Here is a 27,526-nt window from a genome sequence, read left to right as displayed (position 1 = left end):
AATCTACTTACCTTTTCAGAAAATTCTCCATCACCATGATAAACATGGCTTTTGTGGAACATTCTTGTTAGTAATAGATAAATCATTGTGATGCCTTGATGTTACAGCAACCATTTGGTTTTAATATTTTGCCGTCTGGTTTTGGTATTAAATTATACCTTTTGATGGTAATAAAATGGTTCATCCATATTAAAAGTTAAAATATCTAGTTGAAATACCTTGTGCTGGGTTATATTTTTCCTTAATCATTTACCACCTGGAAATTCATAGTACCAGACTTGGCAGTTTTGAGAGTATACACAACATCCACTATAAACACAGGTAGTAGTTATATGAAAAACCCAACCACACTTATGATAAACATGTAAGGACAAAAACACCAAAGACTTAATTTCCACTATATTTCAGTTTATGGGTTGCGTGGACGTTGCTCCTGTAAAGAAAAGAAAACTCAATTAGTAACATTGAATCAAATTGCAAACCTGAAAATAAAATTTTATTTGATCTTTTAACCCTTTTACCCTCAAAGGACGTACTGGTACGTTTCACAAAAGCCATCCCTTTACCCCCTTGGACGTACCGGTATGTCCTTGCAAAAAAATGCTATAAAAAAATTTTTTTTCATATTTTTGATAATTTTTTGAAAAAAATTCAGGCATTTTCCAAGAGAATGAGACCAACCTGACCTCTCTATGACAAAAATTAAGGCTGTTAGAGCAATTTAAAAAAACATATACTGCAAAATGTGATGGGAAAAAATAACCCCCTGGGGGTTGAGGATTGGAAATTTCCAAATAGCCTGGGGGTTAAAGGGTTAAAAAGACATCATGCCATGAAAGAAACAACAGAAAAAAGCCTACTAGTGAATACAGTAATGTAAATAATCATTATCAGCCGTGACTAGTCCACTACATGGCCAAAGCCTCGGAATGGTCCCACCACACGTCTGTTTAACCCTCTTACCCCCAAAGGATGTACTGGTACATTTCACAAAAGCCATCCCTTTACCCCCATGGACGTACCGGTACGTCCTTGCAAAAAAATACTATAAAAATTATTTTTTTCATATTTTTGATAAATTTTTTTTTAAAAATTCAAGCATTTTCCAAGAGAATGAGACCAACCTGAGCTCTCTATGACAAAAATTAAGGCTGTTAGAGCAATTTAAAATAAATATACTGCAAAATGTGCTGGGGAAAAAATAACCCCTTGGGGGTTAAGGGTTGGAAATTTCCAAATAGCCTGGGGGTAAAAGGGTTAAGGCCTTTCTACCCATTATAGCTTACAGTACACTGTATTGGTCTATAAAAGATTTGTATTTTTTCATTATCAAGATGTTTAATTTCTTTATAAGGATAACTATACTTTAAAAAAATAAATTGAGAAATAGTACTATTTCCATAAAGGACAGTTGTAGTTAATATTAAAAAACACACTGTCCATGGCAATGTTAAGGATAAATTTCAAAGAAAAATACCCAAAAGCTTTTCACAAATGAGCTTTGTGATATTACAACACTAATACTTGTGAGGTTATTGCCAAAAAATAGCACGTTATTCAAATTCCTATATTGCTTTATAAAAAAAAATCTTGACTTCCCGATTCTTGTAAAGGTAAGCATGGGGGGAAAAAAAAAAAAAGTACTTTTGAATGAAAACCTCCATATTAATACATATGCTTATAGTGAAATATTCATAGTAGAGTATTTCAAAGGGAAAATCAATATTAGGAATAAGAAAGATTTTTATAGTAAAAACAACCATATACCAATTAGCCACAGGGATTTATATAAAAAAAAATACATTATAGCAATGCTAGAACAATCCCAATTAATTGCACATACACTTTAATACAGTACTTCTGTATAGTCTTGATAAAAATGACAGACCATGATTATAACAAAAGAAAATTAACAACTGTCCATGAAAATGTAGAGGATTTTCACAACAGTGAAATCCTCGAACTATTCACAAATATTTTTCCGTGCTTTCACAGTGACGACAACTATTATGAAGTTGTGACAAAATCCAAGCACGGATAAATCATTACCATTCTTTCTAAAGCAAACGCTGTTCAGTATAGTAAAAAGTAGTCCAAACATATTTATATGTCATGAGAGAGAGAGAGAGAGAGAGAGAGAGAGAGAGAGAGAGAGAGAGAGAGAGAGAGAGAGAGAGAGAGAGAGAGAGAGAGAGAGAGAGAGTAGAGAGAGTGAGAGAGTAGAGAGAGTGAGAGAGTAGAGAGAGTGAGAGAGAGTGCGACAAAATCCAAGCACGGGTAAAACATTACAATTGTTTAAACAGAAAAAATTCTTTAGTACTGTATAAGTGGTCCAACACCTTTAGCTAACAATTACGAAATAAAGCCAAAAAAGTATAGTTTCAGGTTGTTAGAGGAATTCATAAATCAGAGTGAAAAATAGCAAATTACATTTCACTATGGTAATTATAGTCTGGTTTAGGTACCAACAACATTGAGTAAGTTCAGTAATTTCCCCATTACACAACTATGCACTCTAGACTGGTCTGCCAATTTTCTTAATATCACAAAACATTAATGAAGAGAACCACAAAATTACTGCAGCACTACAAAATTTCGCAACAGGAAACTAACCGCTGTTATTAAAACTCGAAGCGAAAAAGTGCTTGTCAGTGAAAATGTAGAGGATAATGCAGAAAATACCCTCGAGCTATTCACAATTAATTTTTGTGCTTTCACAGTGACAACAACTATTGTGACGTTGCGACAAAATCCTGGCACGAATAAAAGATTATCATTCTTTCCATAATAGTTCAGTACAGTGGTTCAGACATATTCACGCCAAATATGAAAAGGACAAATCAGAATATTTTCAAGGTATTACGGATAGTGCCATTCAAGCAAATTTTAGCAAATTACATTTGTCATTATGGTAGATACACACTGATGAAGGTTCAGTACTGTATTAATGTGTATGTAATTTCCCTCTCATACCTCTCTGTCCACTAAACTAATCAGACAAATTGCAAAACAATCCATGCCATGAAAAAACCAGCAAACTGGGGTGAGCTACAAAATTATCCAAGAGGATAGCCCATAACTAGTAAAATAACCCTTGGTAATAAAATACTATTGAAATAAGTGTCTGTGAAAATGTAGAGGATATGCAGTAAACAATAATACCCTCGAGCTATTCACAGTTCATTTTCGTGCTTTCACAGTGGCGACAACTATTATGAAGTTGCGACAAAATCCAAGCACGGATAAAACATTACAATTGTTTATACAGAAAAAATTCTTTAGTGCTGTATAAAGGGTCCAAACACATTTAGCTGTCAATCACGAAATAAAGCAAAATAAGTAGTTTCACGCTGTTAGAGGAATTGACAAATCAGTGGAAAATAGCAAATTACAACTTTCATTATAGTAATTATAGTCTGGTTTAGGTACCAACAACTTTGTGTAAGTTCGGTAATTTTCCAATTACAAAACTATGTACAGTACCCTAGACTGGTCTGCCAAATTTCTTAATGTCACAAAACATTAATGAAAAGAACCATGAAATTAATGCAGCACTACAAAATTCTGCAACAGGAAACTAACCACTCAATAAAATTCAAGTGAAAAAATGCTTGTCAGTGAAAATGTAGAGGATATGCAGAAAATAATAATACCCTCGAGCTATTCACAATTAATTTTCGTGCCTTCACAGTGACAACAACTATTGTGACGTTGTGACAAAATCCTGGCACGAATAAAAGATAGTCATTCTTTCCATAGAAAACAGCTTAGTACATTGGTTCAAACATACTCATGCCAAATATGAAAAGGACAAATTAGAATATTTTCAAGCTATTACAGGTAGTGACATTCGAGCAAATTTTTGCAAATTACAAATGTCATTATGGTAGATACACACTGATGAAGGTAGTGCTGTGTTAACGTGCATTAATTCCCTCTCATACCTCTCTGTCCACTAAACTAATCAGACAAATCACAAAACAATCCATGCCATAAAAATCAGCAAATTAGGGAGAACTACAAAATTATGCAAGAGGATGCACTATAAAGAGTAAAAGAACCCTTGGTAATAAAATACTATTGAAATAAGTGTCTGTGAAAATGTAGAGGATATACAGAAAACCATAATACCCTCGAGCTATTCACAGTTAATTTTCGTGCTTTCACAGTGACAACAACTATCATGAGGTTGCGACAAAATCCTGGCACGAATAAAAGATAGTCATTCTTTCCGTAGAAAACAGCTTAGTACAGTGGTTCAAACATATTCATGCCAAATATGAAAAGGACAAATCAGAGTATTTTCAAGGTATTAGCAAATTACAATTGTCATTATGGTAGATACACACAGATGAAGGTACAGTACTGTATCAATGTGCATGTAATTTCCCTCTCATACCTCTCTGTCCACTAAACTTATCAGACAAATTGCAAAACAATCCATGCCATAAAAATCAGCAAATTAGGGTGAGCTACAAAATTATGCAAGACGATAGCCTATAAATAGTAAAATAACCCTTGGTAATAAAATACTATTGAAATAAGTGTCTGTGAAAATGTAGAGGATATACAAAAAACCATAATACCCTCGAGCTATTCACAGTTAATTTGCGTGCTTACACAGTGACGACAACTATCATGGGGTTGCGACAAAATCCAAGCACGCATATTGTAAAGGATGACCAATTTTCCCCAGCTGTTAAGGATTGTTAATCACAAAAAAATTGGGAATATGCAATGTAAAGAACAAGTAGGGAGCTTATCAAACTAGTTTTACTTCAAGACAAACATAGGATTGAGAATTCAATGCTAAACCATTAAAGTAAATGTGGCTATTATATCCCAAAAGAAACAACACCTGTCCATGAAAATGTAGACGATAAGCACAAACCAATGATACACTCAAGCTATTCACAATTAATTTTTGTGCTTTCACAATGACTATTATGACGTTGCGACTAAGTCCAGGGACAAATCAATTATTAAAAATCCAATGTACAGTAAACACTTTAAGGTTCTGTACATATACTAAAGTGGTCCCTTTGTAAAGCAGTCTGTTTTCCAACATACAAGAACTCTCCCATCCAAAAAGGGAGAGACAACATTATCAAAAACAGGACAATGTAGTAGTGCTCAGAAGAGGTTTGTCTACTATAGGCAAACCTCTTCTGAGCACAAGGAAAACTATAGGCAAACCTCTTCTGAGCACAAGGAAAACTATAGGCAAACCTCTTCTGAGCACAAGGAAAACTATAGGCAAACCTCTTCTGAGCACAAGGAAAACTATAGGCAAACCTCTTCTGAGCACAAGGAAAACTATAGGCAAACCTCTTCTGAGCACAAGGAAAATTAACCGCAAAACCAATAAACTAAACGTGCCCATGGTTATTTCAAACCAAACGGAACAGCACTTGTCCATGAATCGTAACGGATATTCATTAACAGAATGATACCCTCGAGTTATTCACAAATGATTTTCGTGCTTTGACAGTGACAACAACTTTTATTATTGCACAAAAGTCAAGCACGGAATAGGAACAATTACAGAAGTGACCACATTTCCAAAATACTCTTAGGGTGTTAAGCTTTTAAAATAAAATAAAACCAAAGTTCTAAAAAAAAAAAACCTTGAAAATAGTGATACACTCGAGCTTTTCTGATAATTTTCATGCTTTTACTCAGTGATACAGAAAAGTGATAGTAAACAGAGCATAGATAATGCACTATTCTTACTATGGTAAAATATTACTGTACATGAAACTAGTCTGCTTTAAAACAAAAACATACTAAACTAATTTCGATTATGCACAAACAACCATACACTTCCATCTCTATATAATGGTGCCAATCAGTATTATTAATGTGAAACGCTTCATACAAAAGCAAAGTATATTATGAGAAAGAAAAAAAAAATCAGTTTCTATAACAAAGCGAAAGATAATTAAGCCCATTCACAATAATAAGTATTAAAACCTTTTAGCATGGGGACTGGATTAAATGCATTTAATAAACCCTACAAGAAAATAATTACAAAAGCTATATACTAAGCAACTTAATTAGAAAAATTCACAGCAGCAGTGAATATTTCCATAACCATGCAATCAAACAAACAACATTCAAGATGTTTGGAAATCATGTGGAAGGAAGATTAGACACTGTACTGAAGCAAAACTGAACTAGAGATTAAACTTCAAGGTAAAGCAAACACACACAACTGAGAATACAAACTAGAGATTAAACTTCAAGGTAAAGCAAACACACACAACTGAGAATACAAACAGAAAATTAATGCACCTTGATAAATATAATCTACCATATTTATAATCTATTACTTTTACATGCGAACTTTACCATATTGGAAGCCTATTGCTAAATATGCTCTCCCCTTCCCTCTTCATGCACAACTATATGACTATTAGATTCATAAAAATTTTTCATAATATACAAGTATTTGTCCCACTAATTCCATCCTAATTAAATCCAAATCATCATATCCCTTCTTACCAATAGAACAAATCATCTATTTTTTTCTGTGGTTTTCGCACGCCCTTGTTAAATACACGACACCTACAAGGTGTTCGCGCGAGGGTTGTAACCTCTGCATTCCATGCTTTTATCTTTCTCTAGTATATTTGGAAGATTTATATTAGAAAAGGTACAAAGAAAGACTTTTCACCGGGCGTCATAGGCCTCTTCCCAGAAATAGATTTTTCCTTCGTCAAAATCACTTTTTTACCACAGCGACTAGACCAGATCAGTTTGCAAAATTTCTCTCAACTTTCCCAAACTAGCCATCGAAGACAGGTAATAACAATCTAATGAAATATTCATTTCTGCTCTTGTTAGTAATAACTTTTTTTTACACCACCCATCAAAACTCTGGTTAACTTTATACAACCATTGATGTTTTGGTTGACTTTTTAGGCTAAGAATCTCATTTATATGTATCTATTTGTATACATATGATTATGTATATGTATGCGTACATTTTGTATATCTATATCCATATTTACTTTATTTTTTATTTTTACTTAATTGATATTATTTTAGTTGTATTATTGCCCGAAGAGCTCTGCTCCACATGGGCTTGGACTGAGTATTTTTTTTCTTTTTGTAAATCTTTGTATGTAAATATTTTTTTGTCCAATAAACATTATTATTATTATTATTACTTTGCATAATAAAAAACCCATGAAAAAAAAACTTTAAAATTCTTTATACAATAAGTACTATATACACAACTACTTGTTTGTGGTAAATTATACAGTTTTAACCGTTTCTCAAAGGTACCTGCATGCTATTCACACTTGATCTTCGTGCTACATTCATGCCCAAAACCTTGATGGCCATGACAAAATTTAAGCACGGTAGCAGAAACACTCATTGAAATTAGAATTCAGTTTTATATTATGTACTTCAATTCTCAAACTTTTGCTAACATTAAAATTATGACTGAATTACACTACTTTGTCTACACTAATAAATGTAGTGGTTATCCCATTAGCCAATGAATTCTTACTTCCCCAAAATTAAAAAAGTAAAGTATTGCAACTTGATTGGTAGTTTCAACGGTCAAAAGTAACCTGAAATGCCATGAACGGGTTTGAAGAAAGATGAGAGCCCTACAACCAATCCTAGCCTAACTAACCACTTCAAAGTAAATTTACAATGGCCCTTACTCTTAGAAAGAGGTTTTTGTGCAAATTACAGTATTGATAGAAGTAAAAAAAACCTTTGCATTTAATTGCATCAGATATATTCTAACATCCATCCATCTCATGATACCAAAAGTGGCTTCTTTCCTTCCACATATTATCTATGAATGTTTAACAATAATTATAGTAAACTTTAAGTAATTGGCTTGCCTTGGGGAAATGGCAAAGAAAAATCATAGTACTAAGAGTAACCCATATATATGATAACATGATATAACATTCAACGTCCAATATGGAGTACCTTCAGGTATTCACAGTAGTCCAATATTGTAATCTATCCATATTAACAAAATATCTATAAATAATTTTATAGATGTCATTTACCTCGGTTTATTCTATTACTTATGTTTGTATCTCCTGTGTTCCAGGTGACTCACCAGTCATCCTTTTGACTAAATAAAGTGTTATACAAGGAAGAGAGACGTTTATGTTGAGAATTAAATCAATGAGCCACAACAGATCTTTATAAGCTTCCATAAAGAACAAATATATCATACCTGAGCCCTTGGGAAACGTGGTGGTGGAGTTCTGATCTTCCTGTCACGTCGGCTACGATTCCTAACAACCTTAGAATGGATAGCGCATGACACACAGTAATGTTGTTTGATGTACAACTTGGGTAGCTGGTACACTGTAGAAAATAAGTTAAAAAAATTATAGCACAGATCAAATACACTCCTATTCTGAACATATATCTCATAATAGCATTTTAATAAAACATTTCTAAACTAACCTGATATTCTTATTGCTTCTCTCGAAACTTTAATTATATCAACATTTAACCATAACAAAATGCCCATTTCTTTCCTTCTTGGACTTTAGCAGACTATTGAGAATTAAGCAGTTAATTAAAATAACATTGACATCGGTACGCCGCACCTACTATTTTAACCCCGTCAAAGTATAAATTAATTTCCTATCCTCCCAACATCACTAGTAAACGGGGAGGTAGGCGGGCAAGTATAGACATAACGAACTTCATCCAAATTTGGCTTATTTCTATGAACCTTGAAGACCATATTGCAGACTTATATTGTACTCAAATTGGAAAAATTATTCGTACAGCAAACTAGGTTATTGGACCATGCCACCAGCAGATAGTACAGCATTTAAATATGAGTAACTTTGATGATTAAAAAAAAAATTCCTGAAGATAATGCTTAGCAAATACCGTACATATTTGGTGTGCCACTGTAATGCTGTTAAAACTATTTCCAGTGAAAGATTCCTACAAAATTAAGATGTATATATGAGCCCTAACCTTACAAGTCCTTTATCAACTTGGGTCCAATTCATTGTGACCAATCCTTAACAAGGAAAGACAGCATTTTTTGACAGGAAATCTTTAACAAACTAGCAACATAAGCCATAAAGTCTGCAGCAAATAATAAGAACTATAAACCTATCCTAAAATCCTTCTTTGAAGAGAAAAATCAAATATTTTCTCCAAAAGCTACGTTTAGTTCACTAATGCATTTAGCAGATGCTAGGGGCAACAGAAAGAGTATTAGCTGTGAGATCTTCAAGAGATAGATTGTATAAATACTGTACTGTAATTACATCTATGATTAAATATTGCTGTGATTACCCAAGGCCTTGAAATATCAAGACCTAAATATAATGAAGTTACCACCAGTTAAAGGTTTGAGTGTCACTATCATTATCACCACCTCACCACCACCGTAATCTAGTAACTCATCAGTATTGGTTCTAAACAAATCCAAAACAACATCGCTTATACTCAATTATCTACGCAATTAAAAATACTTCACAATCTGTGGGTAAGACAGTGGTTAAGTACAAACAATTACAAAAGCAAGCGATTACAGTATTACGATTAGCGGTTAAATTATCTCAATGCTGTACTAGAGGCCTAAGCTTGATGAAAGGAAAACAGGAAAGTCTTAGTATTTTGGGGTAATGTAGATAAGCAAAGCTTCTAGAATGAAGGAATACGATCAACAGGGGACTCAAATAATTATGTATTAGGATATGTTCTATGCTGTCTTCACGAATCAATTTAACATAATTAAGGAAAATAAATCATACCCTGGTACACTGAGGCCTCATTAATATCCTTTACTGCTGCTGCTTCAACAATATTACGGATCTGGAATTTCTTGATAGCCTTATCCTTGGGTACACATCGTCCACAGTTGGTGCAACGGACAGGCCTGGTATGCCCACGTCCGTGCTTGGACCTTCCGTTATTACGGCGTTTAGAAGTCTGAAATAAGATAAAAATGCATTAAATTTTATTAAATTTTCAGTCCATAATTTTGATGATCAGGTAGTGGAGTACATCACAGTGCTTGTATCCTAAGAGACTTCTTGACATACTAAACAATTTTTTTTTATCTTTTATTATAAAAACACAATTACATCTTAGCAATTTACATTATATACGTAATTATTCTTTACAAAATACTGATATGAACTACATTGTTTTACATAGTTATAAATCAGCTCAATACAAATTAAATCAATTAATAAATATATAATATGCAATAACTTTTATTGTACAAACGTTCTTAACTTAGTAGAGTATATTCAGCAGTATGTGGCTATTTCTAGTCTGCTATTGGCTTTGTATTGGCATATTTCCTAACTTTTTAAGAACTGGCTGTACTTTTGTTAAATTAGGTAAAAATAAAATCTTTTGAACCTGAACAATAAATCCACTTGACTTTTGTTAGCCGCATTACTCGTATCCACTTTCCATTATGGAAGTTTGATTATTACAGAATTTAGGCAATTGTGTATGCATAGTACTACCTATCACTTGTGACTATGAAAAAACGACTGTGAACTGATATTTCATTTACATAACATTGAGCTTTGATATATCTGGTAAAAACTAATCATACAGATTAGTTGCTAAAAGAAAGAAAAAGAAATATGTTCCTAATGAAACTCAGACATTAATAAGACAATAAAAGGTAAGTATGGTAGGAAGAGATGCAAATAGGAATAACACAATCTGGGAAGAGATTCTGAAATTTATGCAAATATTAGACCTACAAAGAATTCTTGAATTGAAAGTAGTATACAATATTGCATGTTAGATCGTTCTACGTTGCCAAATCTTCCCTTACGAATACCATAATTTGTTTATGCAGTTCAAGATAAATGGGAATCAAAAGCAAATGAGAATGGATACCAATAGAGAAAGTAGTTTGTTTTCCAAATTACTGCAACGTACTGTTACCAAGTATAAAAATATGACTTAATGACTCCCTCGCTCTATAGTCTACATTAAAAATGTGAAATCAATTTTATCTATATCCTTTATAATTGCGGTAGCTGAATGTATTCAGCTTCCTTGTCCCAAAAGAGAAAAAAAAAATTAATACAGGAAGGTAAGGCAGTTATCATATTAGGATAAGAAGAGAAAAAAAACCGAGTTAGGACACTTGGGAAAAATGAAGATCAAAGCAAATGGTGATGCAAGTGGCCACAAAAACACATTTGCAGAACCACAAGTTAGTGTTCTAGCTTGCAAACGGAAGGGCCATTCATCACTTCACACAAACATTTATATTTTTTTACCGAATTATTAATTATTTTCCGATGTTGAACTTATCCACAGAACCTCAAAGTCTGACAAATTTTCATCTACACCACAATAGCCAATTTTTCCAACCTGTGTCACATTCAATTGAATACTGTATCACAGTACTATCCTTGGAAAAAAAGTGTATAATTATTGACATACCCTGCAGACAAAACTTGATGGCTACCTTCACAATAGCCTTAAATTTTATCTCCATTTTTCTAGGATTTTACCCTACATACACTTGGGTGGTAAATGATTTCATAGGCCCACACATGGTGTGATTTATAAAACACCTAAAATGCATATATCATATTCTATTCTGTTGAGAAGATTCAGTAAGTGATCATATACAAAGAGTCCTTTCTGTAAGGCACGGTTTTCAGTGCGAGGTAGACAGCTGTTGAATTGTTTTAACTAGCAGTTAGTCGATAGATGGGGGCCCCGGCCCAACCTGTCAAAAGTCTTCACTTAACCTCTTGGCTCAGGACTGAGACTACAGGATGGTAAATATTCCTCCAACCTCCCCATCATCTTGGGATGACATCTCAAAGAGTGGAAGACTAAGACAGAGACCATTGCAGACATCACAAGAGTCACCCACAGCAGGGTCACACTGACCACGCCCTTCATTGACGTCACTAAGAGAAACTGGCACTGGGGAGTTTAGTCGATTGCTCTAAGGAGGCTATAACCTTTCTTAGGTAACACTAGTCACCAGCGGTAGCATTACCAGAAAAAAGCCTCCAACCTACGATAGGATGCACCAAACAACTAGGGAACCCTACACGGCACCAAATCATAACACCCCGGCAATGTAAGCTCTATAGGCTCCTTTCTCTTGATGTGAGAAAGGAAGTGGAAATAGAGGCGAGGTAGGAATGGAGGCAAGTATGAGTAGTACATAAAGCAAGTGCAGCTAGGGGCCAAATGAACACTGCAAAGGCCCACATAAATAATGCCTCCAACCACTGGTGGCACTAGCTTAAGAGGAAATCTGATTAAGATAACTGCACTAACATATCAGAAACTAGATACTACAGAAGTATTTGCCAATGATTACTGTTAGCCTCATTTTTTATGATGACTACTTACGAAGTCATGTGATGAGACTCCCAACTGGACAGTTTTCAGCAATGAATTGTGCGAAAAACCGCATCAGGTGTTTCCTAATAAATTGGAGAGCGAGGATCATGCTGAGAATCTGACAAATGACTTCTGTTTATGGTGACTAGTCAGGTTGTTCAATGATTCAGAATATTTATAAAAAAAAAAAAAAAAAAAAAAGGCTATTTTCTATGGCAATCAAAAGTAACTACTTTATTCTGTACTGTTATGTAGACTTAACATAAGTAAAATGTCAAATCTACATTTAACACTTAATTATAAGGTTAAAGTAAGACTCCATTCATGTGCAATGGTAAGATTAATAAAAGCAAGTTGCAGAGCAATTATGAAGCAAATTATGGGGTATGAAGTTTTGAACCATAACAAAACACATGTTATGGTTGTAAGTAGATAGAGCATAGTGGGGTCTCAACTTTCAGATTTTTGTGTTGATAATGTTTCTATAAAACTTATTTGAGGATCTAGTAGTAATTCAGAATACAAGGTAGTGGGGATCAAGAGGAGGAAAAAAAAAAAAGTAACATACTTCCAAATTTTCCTTCTACAATTTGGCTTTTCTTGTACAGTTCATTAGGGCCCTTTCATTTGAAAATCTTTTACCCATCTATCTAGAACTTTTGAGTTTACTGTGCATATGTAAATGTTGTAATGCATTCAATTATTTTACTTATTGTATCAGATTGAAAAAAATTTAAGGCAATTTATTTTTATCCTAAAAACGGCACCTAAAATGGAAATATGCAGGTATAATAAAGGCCAGAATTACAAAATATCCAGTTGAAAAATTATATGCATCTGGTGGGAAAATAAATTATCTATATTTCAAATAGTTTTTGCTCAGCCGTAGCTTGCTTAGCTCACAAATAATCTCATTGCTCCTCTTCTAGCAAGCTGTAAATGAATGTGATGTGCACTTCATTCCCACGGGTCACTAACGAAGTATTCTAATTGCCTAGAATTCATATGTCCCTCACAGGGTTTTCGCTACATCTTGACTCGCTTAACTCGCAAACAATCTCACAGCTTCTCTGCTCTGGCAAGTGGTACATGGACGAGCCATGCATAACAATCATGTGGGTCATTATTTAGAGGGACATTTACTACTTTCACATGAGCAACAATAGCTATATACGGAACGGACAGCATTTTTAACAATCAAATTACTGAACTAGAACGACTTTATGGTTAATTACAAAATATATTGACTGTCTACCTGGGAAACATGTAGTTGCTCTGGTCTTAAAGTGGTGGTAAAAACAATTGGCTCTTGGTAAAAAAAAAAATAAAAAAGTAATATTAATAATTCCGTAACGTGCAGAAACATCTGGATATTTACACTTGCTTAAAAAGGTGGATTAATTATAGAACACTGCAATTAGTTTGGACATTGGAGCTCGCATAATTGAATAGATCTTTGCAAATGCACTACCTTGAATCCCATTTACTACTAACAGAAACCTCTTAAAAGTTAGACTTTAATAAAAATATTCCCGATTTTTCCTTTTGTCACCTTAGCACAGGGCACAAAGGCCTACCTTCCAAAGGTAGTTCAAGATAATCTGATAGGTGGTTCTTCTGCAAGTAAGTTCCTTGTTGGAACAAACAGGTCACGTTTATCTTCAAAACCTTTGTTAATAGTTTTCAATATTGAAATATACAATATAATGAAAGCCCTTAATTTCTTTACTCTGTTAATAATAATACGTCAGGGCAAAAATGGGCGTTTTATACAATATCAAGTATGATAATGGGAAATGGAAGAACAGTCGATGTTCGAACAGAGGCTGAAGTGCGAAACTATAACTCGCCATTTTGTTAAGTGTATAATTGATAATTATCGCCAAGATACTAGCCCACTGGGTTGACGAGCGTAAAAAAAAGTGTTTCGCTTGTCAGAACACAGGAGCAATGAGAAAATGTTTCATAGTTAGTGAAGCATGCTTACAGCAGATCAAAAGCCAATAAATCATTAGCTTAAGTAAGGAAGTATTGATAATACGACGGAACACTTGTTATGAACGACTCCATAGAAAATGGGATGGAGAGTCACGTTTTCTGTGCGTCCAGAAGTCCTATCAAACAAGAGCTCCAGTGTTTTGATCCTGTTTCATAAATATTATGGCGACTGGATTTTTTTTAATACAATGACTTTGTTTATGATGAGTAGCAGAAACAACTAAGTTTAAAAACAATTTAAATATCATACAATTAGACTATGTATGATGACGGCCATACCCCATAACTCCCTTTCTTTCCAACTCCATTGGAACCTTGTATAGAATAAAAACTGTTCAGAATGTTATATATAGTATTCTGAAAACCATCAAAATTGCCGTGAATTATACAAGCTTTGAACCCTGACGCACATTCTTGTTCCCAGAGTTCACCAATTTCATTGTAAGTGACATTTTGATTGATTCAAGAGCGCTTTAGCAGCGGAATACATAAATTAGCAGTAGCGGTAATTTGATATGATCCAATTAGACCACGCTCACCTGGGAAATTACTGGAGGGCTTCTTTAAATCCAACCAATCACAGATTTCCAAAATTCAAACAGGGTAATGGGTGCATCACCCTTGGGTACAAGATGCTCGTTCTTAACTGACAAGACACAAAGATGGCAACATATCTTGTGATTCATTTTACAATTTGATCAAGTCCTCAAATTATTAGAATTGAATTTTACTAAGAATGAGGTCAGAGATTTTTCCCGTGGTTGTATAATCGCTTTGGTGAAACGTGTTTTAAAAATAATGGAAAATCCTCCAACAATGGCAAACCTAATTTTTTTTGGCCGAGTGCAATTCGCCAATTTCCGGTCCATCCCATCCACCACGAAAAAGAAAATTGTCCTTTGAAAAGATGATACCATCCGAAGATTTCAACTTCGAGTAATGGCACAGTTGCAAAGGTTACAAATCATCGCAGAGGCTAATGTAAGTACACCTATATACATTAATACATAGGGGTGCATATAGTTGGATAGGACAAGTGTGAACTTCCCTATTACTTATAAAATACCTTTCTTTAACAAAATATGATTGATTGTGTTACCTAACTAGGAGTGAAACAAGATATGAACTGCACTGGGTATGCTGAAAATTGGCACTGTAAAGGAGGTCACAGAGGGCTTTAAGCCCCTATTAGATAATAACACGGCTTGTAGGTTTAGTGGGGAAGTTTAGGTTAGGTGGTATTCTTATGTAGTGGTTCTGTAGAACAAAGGACACAATTCTTGTAGTATTGAGGTTTTGCAGAGCAACAAACAATTTTTGGGCTATCTGTAGTTTTTGGGGACAGGGCGATATCTTTCTTATTACTAGCCAAATCGTATTTCATTATGGGAAGATGTTCTTTACAATGATCTAACATACCATAATATGATGTTATTTTATCGTTTTGAATAATAGCACAATTTACCTTTACCACGGCAACATTTTCTAAGTTCAGCATGGTCCGAACGCAAGTCACGGGTAGCTCCTGCTTAGTTTCCAACTTTCCCGATAGATAGAGCCCGTGTCATCCCAGTCTAAGAAACGTTCGTCTTTACAATTTAATACTGTCCCGTCAATCTACATATTTACATCCTCGTTAAGTTAGTAGTCTTTAGGGACACGTCATTTATAGTGATATTTGATACTGCTATGATAATTATCATGAATTGTTAGGTTAGGAAAAGGTCGTTACAATCGTCGTCCGATGAAGCCACGGCCAACACTCGATCGTAAAATTTCCCGCAAGCATTATTTCCTGCCTGACTATAATAACAACCGTTTGGCGGCGCTCGGTTCGCCTATCAGCTGGTGGCGCAAGCTTGAACAGTTATCGATGTTCAGACTTATGTTTTCGCTAATTCCAACAATCTTCATTTTTAACTTACTGTTAAGATTGTTATTTCGTTGGGACACGTCCTAAAATTATGCAGAATACTATTCTGTTTTATATACAACCAAAGGTTAGGCTAGCCAACATCTAGTTAAGATATTTCGGTAGATAAAGCCAGTGTCAAACATAGCAACCGAACTAAACCTTTCGTTGGCTGCGTGATTTCAAATTTTTAATCCCCCCCCACATTACCCGAGATTGACCTGGAGTCGACCCTTTCTAACTCTAACCGCCATAATGGGTAGACGTGTTTCGTACAGTTACTCTGCGCGATATTGTTGAGTTTATCACTCATATTGATCAAATTGATTCGATTAAGACTCTAAGGTATATACACCTACATGATTTTACTCGAGTTACCCCGAATTCTTTCATTATTTATTTCGAGAAGGCCTCTTAAGGGATTTTAGGGGTCCATGTGAGAAGTGTACAATTGATGTTGCGACATCGAATGTTAAGGTAAGCCTGAGTACTTTTTTATTATGACAATGTGGTTAAGATATAATTTTCAGTGCTGCCCATACCTTTTTTTGTGTAGGAGAGAGACTTACGAAGGGGGTCCGGGGGCTTGGCCCAGGGTAGGGGTAGTGACCTGGGAACTACTAGGTTTGGTTAGGTTGGGTTTGTATGTTAGCGACAGTGTTTGGGGGAGTCGCAGGGGGACGTTAGCCCCCCCGGTTAGTTCACGAGGAAGGTAAGGACATGGCTTGTAGGTCAGGTTGGGAGGGGAATTTTGGGTTAGTTGTCCATTTTTCTCGCACATTTCCGACATCCATGACCAGAGTGGTCCTAGTATGTAGATTGTTGGGACAAGCATTTACAAAACTAGCGAGTTTAATATTTAATTCTGTGATCATTCCCGCGAAAAAGAGCAGATTTTGAACTTCTTTTTTCGCACGTTTCCGACATCCATGACCAGAGTGGTCCTAGTATGTAGATTGTTGGGACAAGCAATTACAAAACTAGTGAAATTAATATTATTTCATTCCGTGATCATTCCCGTAAAGAAGAGCCGATTTTGGACTTTTTTTTACTCGATTTTCGGCCAGTCAAAGGCCTGTCCCCAAAAACTTCAAAGGCTCCCAATTTTTTTGGTAGTGTGCAGTGGTTTTGCAGAACACTCACAGTTTTGGTAGTGTGCAGAGGTTTTGCAGAGCAGACAGGGCTTGTAGGTTAGCATAGGTGTAGTAGTTAAGGTTAGTAGGTATCATTTTCTATGCAAGGGGAACTGGCCACAAATATACAAAGGCTCTGATGACTGTGGGGTGTATGCATGATAGTGCTTATCTGTATGTATGACAGTGGCCATCTAAGACTATAGCAGTGTTAGGAGGGTCCCAGAGGGGGGTGTTAGTGGCCCTTTAGTCAAGTAGGCAAGGTTCCTAGACCATTCTTAAAGAACAGCTACCACGCCTTATCAACAACTATGCAAGGGGGAAGTCCTGACCGCTGATATACAAACGCTACTAAGGTGTTCCCAACTAATTGATGACGATAGTGCAAAGCAATAGCATTTCCTGTTGAGATACTAACCCCCTTTGCCTCCAACCATTTTTCACCAGGAAACATGGGGTTATGTATGACAGCGACCACCTGTATATATGGTAGCGAGTCACTCCGGCCCCTAGTTTTTTCGGCTCCGGTCACTCCGGCCTCCCCCCTGTTCTCTCTCATTTCCTCCGTAATAATGAATATTAGTAATGATAATAACGATTATGACAGTCGAGGTAGAAATTTACTACTACTACCCCTACTACTAGTAGTAGTAGAAATTTACGACTACTACTACCATACTGCTATTACAATACATACTAGCTATTTGAGTTTGCGTAATAGACAATAGTCGTTAACGATGTCTCATTCCTCAGAGTTGAGGTACCGAGGTTTCGAATCACAAAACGACTTTTTTTGTTAGCAAAACCTTGCATACCATCCATTCTAACCATGGTTTCCTTTCCATGTGTTGCCTGTTCTGAGGAAGTCCGTCCACGCCAGCACGCTTTTAAGTGTGACGAGTATGACCAATGGCAACACCGGAAGTGTAACACTGGCATTAATCAGGATGAGTACCGTCGCATCATACGTGGGGAACTTATGGTCAACGAACCATGGTTTTGTACAAAGTGCTCAATGTCAGAAGCCACAGGTACGTCAGTATATCAAGTACTATCTTCCATTTTTTACATATTGGCGGTATAGTGAGAAATCTCCCCTCCGTCCTTTTTTCTTTAATATCTTTTTTTTATATTTGCATTATTTCATATCTTTTACAGTGATGAAAGAGGAAGACATGGCGTTTGATTCTCACCATGATGTCCCTATGGCTAAGAGTATGCAACTTAAACCTGCTTCTTACGATGGTACCCCGGAGAATTATCAAGAAGAGGCTTTATCTAGGGTGGTTGGCCGGAGTGACTAGGTTTGGGGGCCGCAGTGACTGAGGGCCGGTGTAACTAACGGCCGTAGCGACTGTAAACCGTATATATGACGACGGCTGGTTAATGATAGTGTAAGGGGGGTTGCAGGGAGGTGTCAGGCCCCCTTACGTAAGTAGGTAAGTGCACAGCTTGTAGGTTAGGTTAGGGATGACGTCCAATTTTTATGCACTAGGGAGGAACTGGCCACCGATATACAAAGGTTCCGAAGACATTAAAACGTTCAAAATACATGTCCTATTTTGTACAAACCATTTATTGCACTTATTCTTAAATTTTACAAAATATGCCAGGTAATGATTATGTTAACCAAACCCCCTAACCGCTGGAAAAAGAAAATGTAACCCAACATGCCTCTCAGAAGTACATAATGTTCTTGGACAGTCATATCAAACAAGAGATTAATATGAATCCTTAAACAAATCATATAACCCAATTCTTGGCTTCCCAATTCGCATACACAAGTCTATGACGGTGAAATAGAATGGTAGGCAAGCTATCTTGCAATCATCCTCGGTGGGCTCGACAAGTGATTTAAAGTTTTCAAGGTACCAAGAGAAGATCTACATGCAATATATGTCAATAAACACGTAAATCTGGCGCAAGTATATGAACATATTATCAAAACCAAGCCAATCAACTTCTGCATATATCGGAAAATAGGGTAGACAAGTTTGACGACGATGAGCCACCAAGACATTTGCTCAAACTCATACGACCTCCTTGGTAGATATTATTATTGTTAATAACGACCAAAGTCATGAATAACAATAATTCAAGCCATTAACAGAACCTTATGACGAACATTGCTAAAAAATAATCATAAACACGTCTAAACAACAGCCGTGGAACATAAAGCATGGCCCATGCGGTACCGTAACTCTTATTAAACGTCAAATTGTTCTAATTATACACCATTTATGGCATAATAAGACCGATTGAACTACAAAATGACATCTTCCTGTGAAGTTAAGATGAGTTTAACTTAATAAGTCTTTCTAAAATTACCATAAAGTTAAACACTAACCATATCTTAGTGGCTACGATGTCACCATACACTCGGAGGTTGGGAAGAGACCGAAAACAAAACGTGAGTGGATGGGAGAGTTACGGTTGGTTCTATTCATAATTTGTAAATTTTATTTATATATCAAAAAATATATAATAGCTACAATTATAAACTTTAATTTTTTATAATTGTTAATTTATATAAAAATATGCTATTATAATAACCATAGGATAATTATAAAACAAAATGAAAGTGATAGACGTCGATGATCTCAAAGTTTGTTGATTTAGCCGCCATCTTACTAAGAGTCATGTGATAAATATTTTCATAAATGCTTTCTTTCATCCTTTCTTGGTGGATATATAAAATTATTTGGATATTTATCTATTTATCTTTTGTTTAATTATGAATCTATCTATCTATTTCTTCGGCGGAGCTCTTGTCGACTGTTAACAATGTCATTGACATACGGATGCTTTAAATACAACTTGATTAATTTGGGTCAAATATCTCTTCATAAGAGGTATAAACTAAGTGATGACTGTCCATAGATACTATAAAAGTATTCAAATGATTTTTTTATGTCCATACGTATCAGCAGTGCGGTGATGCTCTCTCTCTCTCTCTCTCTCTCTCTCTCTCTCTCTCTCTCTCTCTCTCTCTCTCTCTCTCTCCACTCATGATGACGATGAAATATTAGATGCTTTGATTCAAAGGAGTCGTTGCCTAGACCAATTCAAAATATAGTATCTTTAAGTCTGGTTCTAAAGATGAGTGTTGCAGGTGGGACCATACCACTAGGACTAGGCCTACTTGTTGCTAAACTGATCCTGAAGTTCGGAAGGCTATTCATGATAATGGTGACAAAGTTATGCTACCATGGGGTAATTATAATATTAGTGATAGGTACCATGTGGTCACCCACCACCACTGTCAGAGGTATGGACATTTTGAAAAAGATTACAAGTTCAGGAATAATGCTAATTATCGTTTGTGGGAAATTGTCATGAAATCACGCCTCCAAGGAATGCAACTCACAACAGATGAAATGTATGAACTGCACTAAGTTGAACAAATTTTATGACCATATAGTGATTTCAAGAAATTGCAAAGCTCATGATTTAGAATTGAAGAGATTAGCAGAAGCTATGGACCATGGATACTAAGGGTGTCATAAATGGCGGCTGCATAAATATTCAATCTGTTGGTAACAAAACAATCCAAATTCGGGAATTGATAAATGAGAAATATTTCATTCAAGAGGAAATAAGACATACTTGTTCTCTAAGTGTTTCGATGATGTGGATTTGACAATAAACACCAGATATGTTGTGTAATATGCAAAACATCTAAGGATGTATACGATAAATTGAACGTGTAAATCCTGTTGTGAGGTGGGTTCCCGTGCGTGATAGGACTAGGAAAGCAGTCCTTAAAGTAAGTACTGTACTGGAAAAGGGCTCCCAAAGTGAATGAGGGAAGTAACAGAGAAGTAAAGAATAAAATATAAAGATGGAATAACAGAAGAACAAAAGCAAATAAGATAGATAATTATTTTAAAAAGATAACACAAAGAATATGAGAGGAAAGCTATATCAACCTGGTCAACAAAGAATTTACATCAAGTTTGCGCTTTTGAAGTTCAACTGATTCTGCTATTTTTTTGAATGGGAAGAACTTAGAAATTTAATTCATAATAGTGACAATAATCTGTATATTTTCATTTGTTTGTATGTGGACTATTTAACTTATTTGATTTCTGAACATGCTTGATACCCGTCCTAAGTATTTTGTTTTACATTGCAGATGAAAGTTCTGTAATGTATGGATAACGTTGATAGTACAATAATCAACTACCATTAGTTCCATACAAACTGGAAATAGCATATAATTATGCATTCACATATCAGGCGACTCTTTGTAGAAAAACTAAGTCTATACCGTGTATATAAGTTACTTACTTGTTACTTGTTACTTGTGAGTAGTCTTCAAGGCCCCGCTCCGCTGCTGACGCAGCGCTCCGCAGGGCCTCCCTCGTACACATTGAGTTAAAATCTATAATCTTATTTAATGCCCTTTTCATTCAAATCGTAGCATTCAGTGAATAAGTGGGTTTTCAACTTCTTTTTAAAAATCTGCAAATTTTCACTATTCTTGATATGTTCAGGCAGCATATTGTACAGCCTTGGTGCACACGTTGCAAAAGCTCTAAAACCAATATCTGAATTGCATCTTGGTTCAATCAATCTATGACAATCTACACTATGTCTCAAGATCATAGAAGTGTCAAGGTGAAAGGCACTCAGTAAATTGTTCATGTATTTTGGTCTTTCAAAATGTAGAGCTTGATAAGTCATAAGACATATCTTATAAATAATTCTTGCCTTAATTGGCAGCCAATGTAAATCAATCAGCGCTGGTGTTATTCTTTCTCGGCGAGGTAAACCTTTGATCAATCTGGCAGCTCTGTTCATGACATTTTGTAGCCTTTTCAACAGATAGTTTGGTAGTCTATAATAAAGTGAGTTGCAATAATCCAACTTGAAAATAACATAGTTGTGAACAAGCATTTTTATAGTCTTCTCATCCAAATATTTCTTAATGAAGGCAATATTCTTTAGATGATATCCAGTTGCTTTCACTACGTTATTAATTTGATCATGAAATGAGAGATGACAGTCAACCAAGACCCCTAGGTCTCTGACCACATGTTTCACTTCCATTGTGGTACCATGCATTCGTAGAGTTGCAGTCGTAAGTCTCCTCAGATCGTTCTTCTTTCCCACAAGCAAACATTCTGACTTGTCTTCATTTAACTTCAGTTGTTTAGCATCCATCCAGTTTTTAACATCTCTCATTATTTCATCTAGCTTTTCCTCTGTTTCGCCCACATTACACAAGGACATATAGAATTGAGTATCATCTGCAAACAACTTAAAATCGACTCCATGTCTTCTCAACAAGTGTGATAGTTCAATAGTATAAATACAAAATAGAATTGGACCCAATACACTTCCTTGAGGAACACCTCTCATCAGGGGTTTAGTACTTGAGAATGACTTCCCAATCTGCACACAATAAGTTCTATTTTCAAGGTAAGTCTTTAGGTAAAGCAATGCATCTCCATCTATACCAACTGCTTTGCAGTCTTCAAGTAGTAGACTGTGTACAACAGTATCAAAGGCAGCACTCAGATCTAATAAGATAAGAATTCCACACTGCCCTTCATCCATCAATAATAGCAAGTTATTCATCACTGAACATAAAGCTGTCTCTGTCGAATACAGTCGCTTATATGCAGACTGATTATCTGGAAGGGCTTCAACCACTTGCAAATGGTCCAGCAATTGATTCAGAATTAAGTAGGCTTGGTCTTTAATTTTAAATGAACCATGCCCATATAAGCTATTTGGTACGTTAGATTATAATGCAAATGCCAGAGAGGCCTGATATATAGAGCAAAACGTTGAAGGAATAATTGTTTATTTCATAAAAGCGTACAATCATTCTCCGGATATTAGGCCTATTATTTTCAGGGCCTTCTGTTGGCCTTTTAGTAGGCAAAGCCGGGCCAATTATATTAATGATGGCTTTCAATAACTAGTAATTTTACAAAATAACTGTTTTTTAAAAGAAAACATACTGGTTATATGTATCTATTAAGTAAAAGTGTTAAGAACTTTGGATGTTTTACACAACTTGTCAAATTTTGCCTTCGATTTGTTGATATAATTTCCATTTTCTATAATACGATCTTTCACGTTTTCTGTAGTTATAGGGGCCAGCCATAGCTAGTAAAAATGTTTCATTGCAAATAAGCTTCGACAACTTAACCAAATGAGGAATACATTCCTGGATTGAAAATAAAGACTAGTGCTGGGAGCATCGGATGATTAAAGAAGGATTTTGCTGTTCAAGACCCACATGAGGACAATATAAACTTTTCCATATTCAAATTTCTACTCGGAACAGATGGATTGTAATGTTGGCCTAGCAGTATCTGGCCGCAATTCCGTACAATCTGTAACAAACTCAACGATTTAAAAAGACAATTTAATACAAGGAGTGTAGTCAAATTATTATATTCCTCTTTGAGTGGGAATATCTTAACGTGATAGAAGGGTTTGTATATTGTCAGGATTAGTTAAGCTGTACTAGGAAGGGCCACCCATACTAGATCTAAGGGCCAATCTATAGTGGATAGTGGTCAGCGGGGTGATGGAACTGGCCAGACCCTAGCCATCAGTGGACTAGAAACGGCTACATTTGTTGTTGTTGCTGTTGATCATACTGCTGTTTGGAGGCAGCCGTAAGGTTTCTGATATTACCATGTAGTCCACGAATATTGCAATACACTAGACGACACTGGCGAAGTTTAGGATGCAATGGTCCTAGATTTTGTTCAATGACTCCAGACAGAATAAGAATTAAAACCAATTAAAAGGTCTCATTATACTTGAAAACAAATTGAACAACAAAGATAGAAATAGCAATATGTATACTACACAAAACATTCAACTGGGCTCCACAGGGCATTAGAAGAATTTGAAAACTTAGGCCTACATGGCTGAGGACTATGAAACGTGAAGTAGGAGATGATGAATGGAGAAGTATTGATTTAAAAGCCCAAGATTGAGACGACTGGTGAAATGTAACGGAGGCCCTTTGCATCAATAGGCGTAGGAGATGATGATGATGATGATTATTATTATTATTATTATTATCTAATCTATAGCCCTAGTTGGAAAAGCACGGCACCAACAGGGAAAGTAGCCCAGTGAGGAAAGGAAATAAGGAAACATAGAATAGTGTACCTGAGCATACCCTCAAGCTAGAGAACTCTAACCAAAGACAGTGGAAGACCATGGTACAGAGGTTACTTGAGAACAATGGTTTGAGTTTGTAGTGTCCTTCTCCTAAAGAAGCTGCTTACCATAGCTCGGGTCTCTTTTATCCTTTCCAAGTGGTAAGTAGCCACTGAACAATTACAGTGCAGTATTTAACCTCTTGAGTGAAAAAGAATCTGTTATATTAGCGTTGTCAGGTGTGTGAGGAAAGAGGAGAACGTGTAAAGATTAAGCTAGGCTATTCGGTGTATGTGTAGGCAAAGGAAAAATGAGCCGTAACTAGAGGGGACCCAACAACTCTCTAGCCGTTGTATGGTATCTCAACGGGTGGGTGGTGCCTTGTCCAACCCACAGACATGCCTTGTCCAACATACAGGAATATATTAACAGGAAACTGAACTGCATTTTATCAAGGGAGGAAATAAATAAAGCATTTTATCTATTTTTAGTAACTAATGTTGATGTTTGCAAAAATATAAGCTTACCCAAAAGATAAGGATGGTATCATAACAAATACCTTACTTTTCACAGATTTATTTAAAGAGGAAGTTTAGATACGAAACAACTTCATAAAACTTTTATAATAAGGTACGTTACCAGAGAGTGAGCAAACTAACAACCTCTCCTACCAGCAACTTATAACTTATGAGGGAACCGTTTCAAAGGAAATTCTTACCACTACTAAACACTAATATCAGTCTAGTTATACCAAAACGAATTTATAGTCAACATTTATACTTTCACAGTTCTGTCTACTTTAGTCCAATGAAGAAACAGAGGACGTTCTAGTCCTATGAGAAAAGAAAATTTCATCATTACAGGAGAGGTGTCGGGTAAAGCGTGTATTTATTTGTGTGTGAAAGCCAGCACCCATAGACTTCAGTTCAAGGAGGTTAACAAATAACCTCCTTGATTCATTTCCGAACTCTCGTCGGCCATCACCCCTCGATTGTTTCTGGCTATATTCATCACGTCAAGTCAAGACATAATCCTGCGGCTCCGGGCTCCTCCACACCAGTATTCTTTTAACCCTGCTCCACACTAGCAACTCCACGCTCAGCGGTGTCGCCGATTAGTCCGAGTTTCACCTCTCTAAGGGCTCGGCCAGACCAAGCGCGGCTAGCGGCGAGGTTAGCGGCAAGAGGTTCCAGCTGATAATTGAAACCTTAGGTATCTTATGTAGGTGGCCAGATAGGAGTCGCGAGGCTTCCGCGACTCCTATCTGCTCGCGACTCCTATCTGGCCACCTACATAAGATACCTAAGGTTTCAATTATCAGCTGGAACCTCTTGCTTCCGCGACTCCTATCTGGCCACCTACATAAGATACCTAAGGTTTCAATTATCAGCTGGAACCTCTTGCCGCTAACCTCGCCGCTAGCCGCGCTTGGTCTGTCCGAGCCCTAAGTCTCACTTGATAACGTTTGTCAGTTACACTATATTGAACTGAGGAGGAATGTGCTATCATACTAAATGATTTGTCTTTATGTGTTATAATACGCACAATTTTACAATATAACTAATACACACAGGGATAACGAGAAGGACTTCTTGTTTGATTCAGAATTAAGATGTTTTGAACATCCAGTAACATTTCAGGATTCTTCAAGGACTCTTTCTGAAACAAAGTATGAAGTTCTGCTCCCAGATAAAGTTGGTGAAGTGGAACATAGTTGCTTTCATTGCATGGATCAATTGTCATTAATGATTGTTTCTGAAGAATGTGTGGCTGACAAAAAGTGCCCAATATTGATCTATATAATTTTGTTATTCTGTCAAAAAGCAAATGGAATGCGGGGGAATTTCTTTGAAAGAGTAAGTTGAAGGCATTAAATTTTGGTAAAATGTAATCTAAAAAGGTAAAATATAAAAAGACAGCAGGATCTCTCATCCTTTCAACTATCTGGTGTACTACTGTCAACCGTTCTCTACCTTCAATTCGACTGAAGTACAAGGTTAAAGGCTGCCACTGCTCTAGAACTCTTCTAACTGCCTCATGTAACGAAAGCCAGCCGTTTGACTGGGATGGAGTATTTTGTGAGGCTTAGTATTACAAAATTCCTGAGAGAGTTTAAAATCATACTGCCTTTTTGAACTATGGGCAAAAAATTTATATATACTGCGAAGCAAATCCTCACAGTGACGGGGTAGAGTTTTGACAGCCTCTGAAGAACACAAGTGAATAGAATGGCATATACATTTAAAGACAGTAAATCCAGGCACTAAGTGTTTAAGTCTGCTACATAGGGAATTATGCTCGCCCATCATATTAGAAGCACCATCAGCTACAAACCCTATGAAATTACTAAGGGGGATGTCATACTTTGTTAATGTATTTATCAGTAGGGAATATAAATTTTGTCCAGTAGACCCTTGGGCATTATTGTCTGAGTCATTTAAATTAACAAGGTCTAGCATAGCAGTGGTGATTTTCTGCACAGAGGAATCATAAAACCTAACAATTACAACACAGGGCTTAATTGCGCTCACATCCGTTGACTCATCCATGATGACAGAAAATTTGCTGGTCCTCAACTTTTTTGCTAGGCTATTTGTCATGGTCCTCCCCATGGTTTTGATTACATCCGTACACTTTGTACGTTTCATGGATAAACTTTGAGCTATGGCAGAGTCTGGGAACATCCTTTTCATCAAATCCACCAAATTGTCAGCAGTAGTGAAAGGCAAGTTATGTTCTGCAATGAAACACGCAAATAGAATGGTAGCCATTACTACACCATGGGGTGTTTTTTCATTTATGTTTCCTTCCAGCTCATTCTGCCCAAGATCAAGCTCGTGTTCCTTTTGAAGACGAATCTTACTGATGCTATGCCTTTTGATTGATGTTAATTCGGCATTAAATGCCTTTTGGCAGGCAGTGCAGAAAGCCCTCTCTGGGTCTCCTTCAACCTGTTTCAACCATGGGTGAAAATCTGGCTGTATCCATGCTTCTC

The 27,526-nt window shown here is 36.1% G+C and overlaps 2 protein-coding genes across 2 annotated transcripts; both read right to left on the bottom strand.

The window, feature by feature from the left end:
- Positions 1-387: 387 nt before the first annotated feature.
- Positions 388-19,838, bottom strand: RpS26 (ribosomal protein S26). Its single transcript, XM_068350455.1, has 4 exons — positions 19,745-19,838; positions 9,765-9,942; positions 8,213-8,346; positions 388-433 (listed from the first exon to the last, which is right to left on the bottom strand). Exons 1-4 carry the CDS (start codon positions 19,745-19,747, stop codon positions 410-412), a joined length of 339 nt encoding a protein of 112 aa, XP_068206556.1. The 5' UTR covers positions 19,748-19,838; the 3' UTR covers positions 388-409.
- A 6,708-nt stretch (positions 19,839-26,546) lies between these two features.
- On the bottom strand, positions 26,547-27,224 carry LOC137620364 (zinc finger protein 862-like). The gene has a single exon (XM_068350591.1). It carries the CDS (start codon positions 27,222-27,224, stop codon positions 26,547-26,549), a length of 678 nt encoding a protein of 225 aa, XP_068206692.1.
- Positions 27,225-27,526: the final 302 nt, after the last annotated feature.

The sequence above is a fragment of the Palaemon carinicauda genome, chromosome 26 (genome assembly GCF_036898095.1).
Source record: "Palaemon carinicauda isolate YSFRI2023 chromosome 26, ASM3689809v2, whole genome shotgun sequence".
Classification (NCBI taxonomy): Eukaryota; Metazoa; Arthropoda; class Malacostraca; order Decapoda; family Palaemonidae; genus Palaemon; species Palaemon carinicauda.
The sequence above is the reverse complement of the archived record's forward strand: the minus strand, read 5'-3'. Positions and strand labels throughout refer to the sequence as shown.

Bases quoted from the DNA above. Each gene is read 5' to 3' on its own strand.
- RpS26 (XM_068350455.1), bottom strand. The intron at 8,347-9,764 runs GTATGATTTATT...TATTTTCTACAG, and splicing joins TGAGGCCTCAGTGTACCAGG to TGTACCAGCTACCCAAGTTG. The intron at 434-8,212 runs GTATGATATATT...TTTTCTTTACAG, and splicing joins CACGTTTCCCAAGGGCTCAG to GAGCAACGTCCACGCAACCC.
- LOC137620364 (XM_068350591.1), bottom strand. From the start codon at position 27,224: ATGAAAAGGATGTTCCCAGACTCTGCCATAGCTCAAAGTTTATCCATG.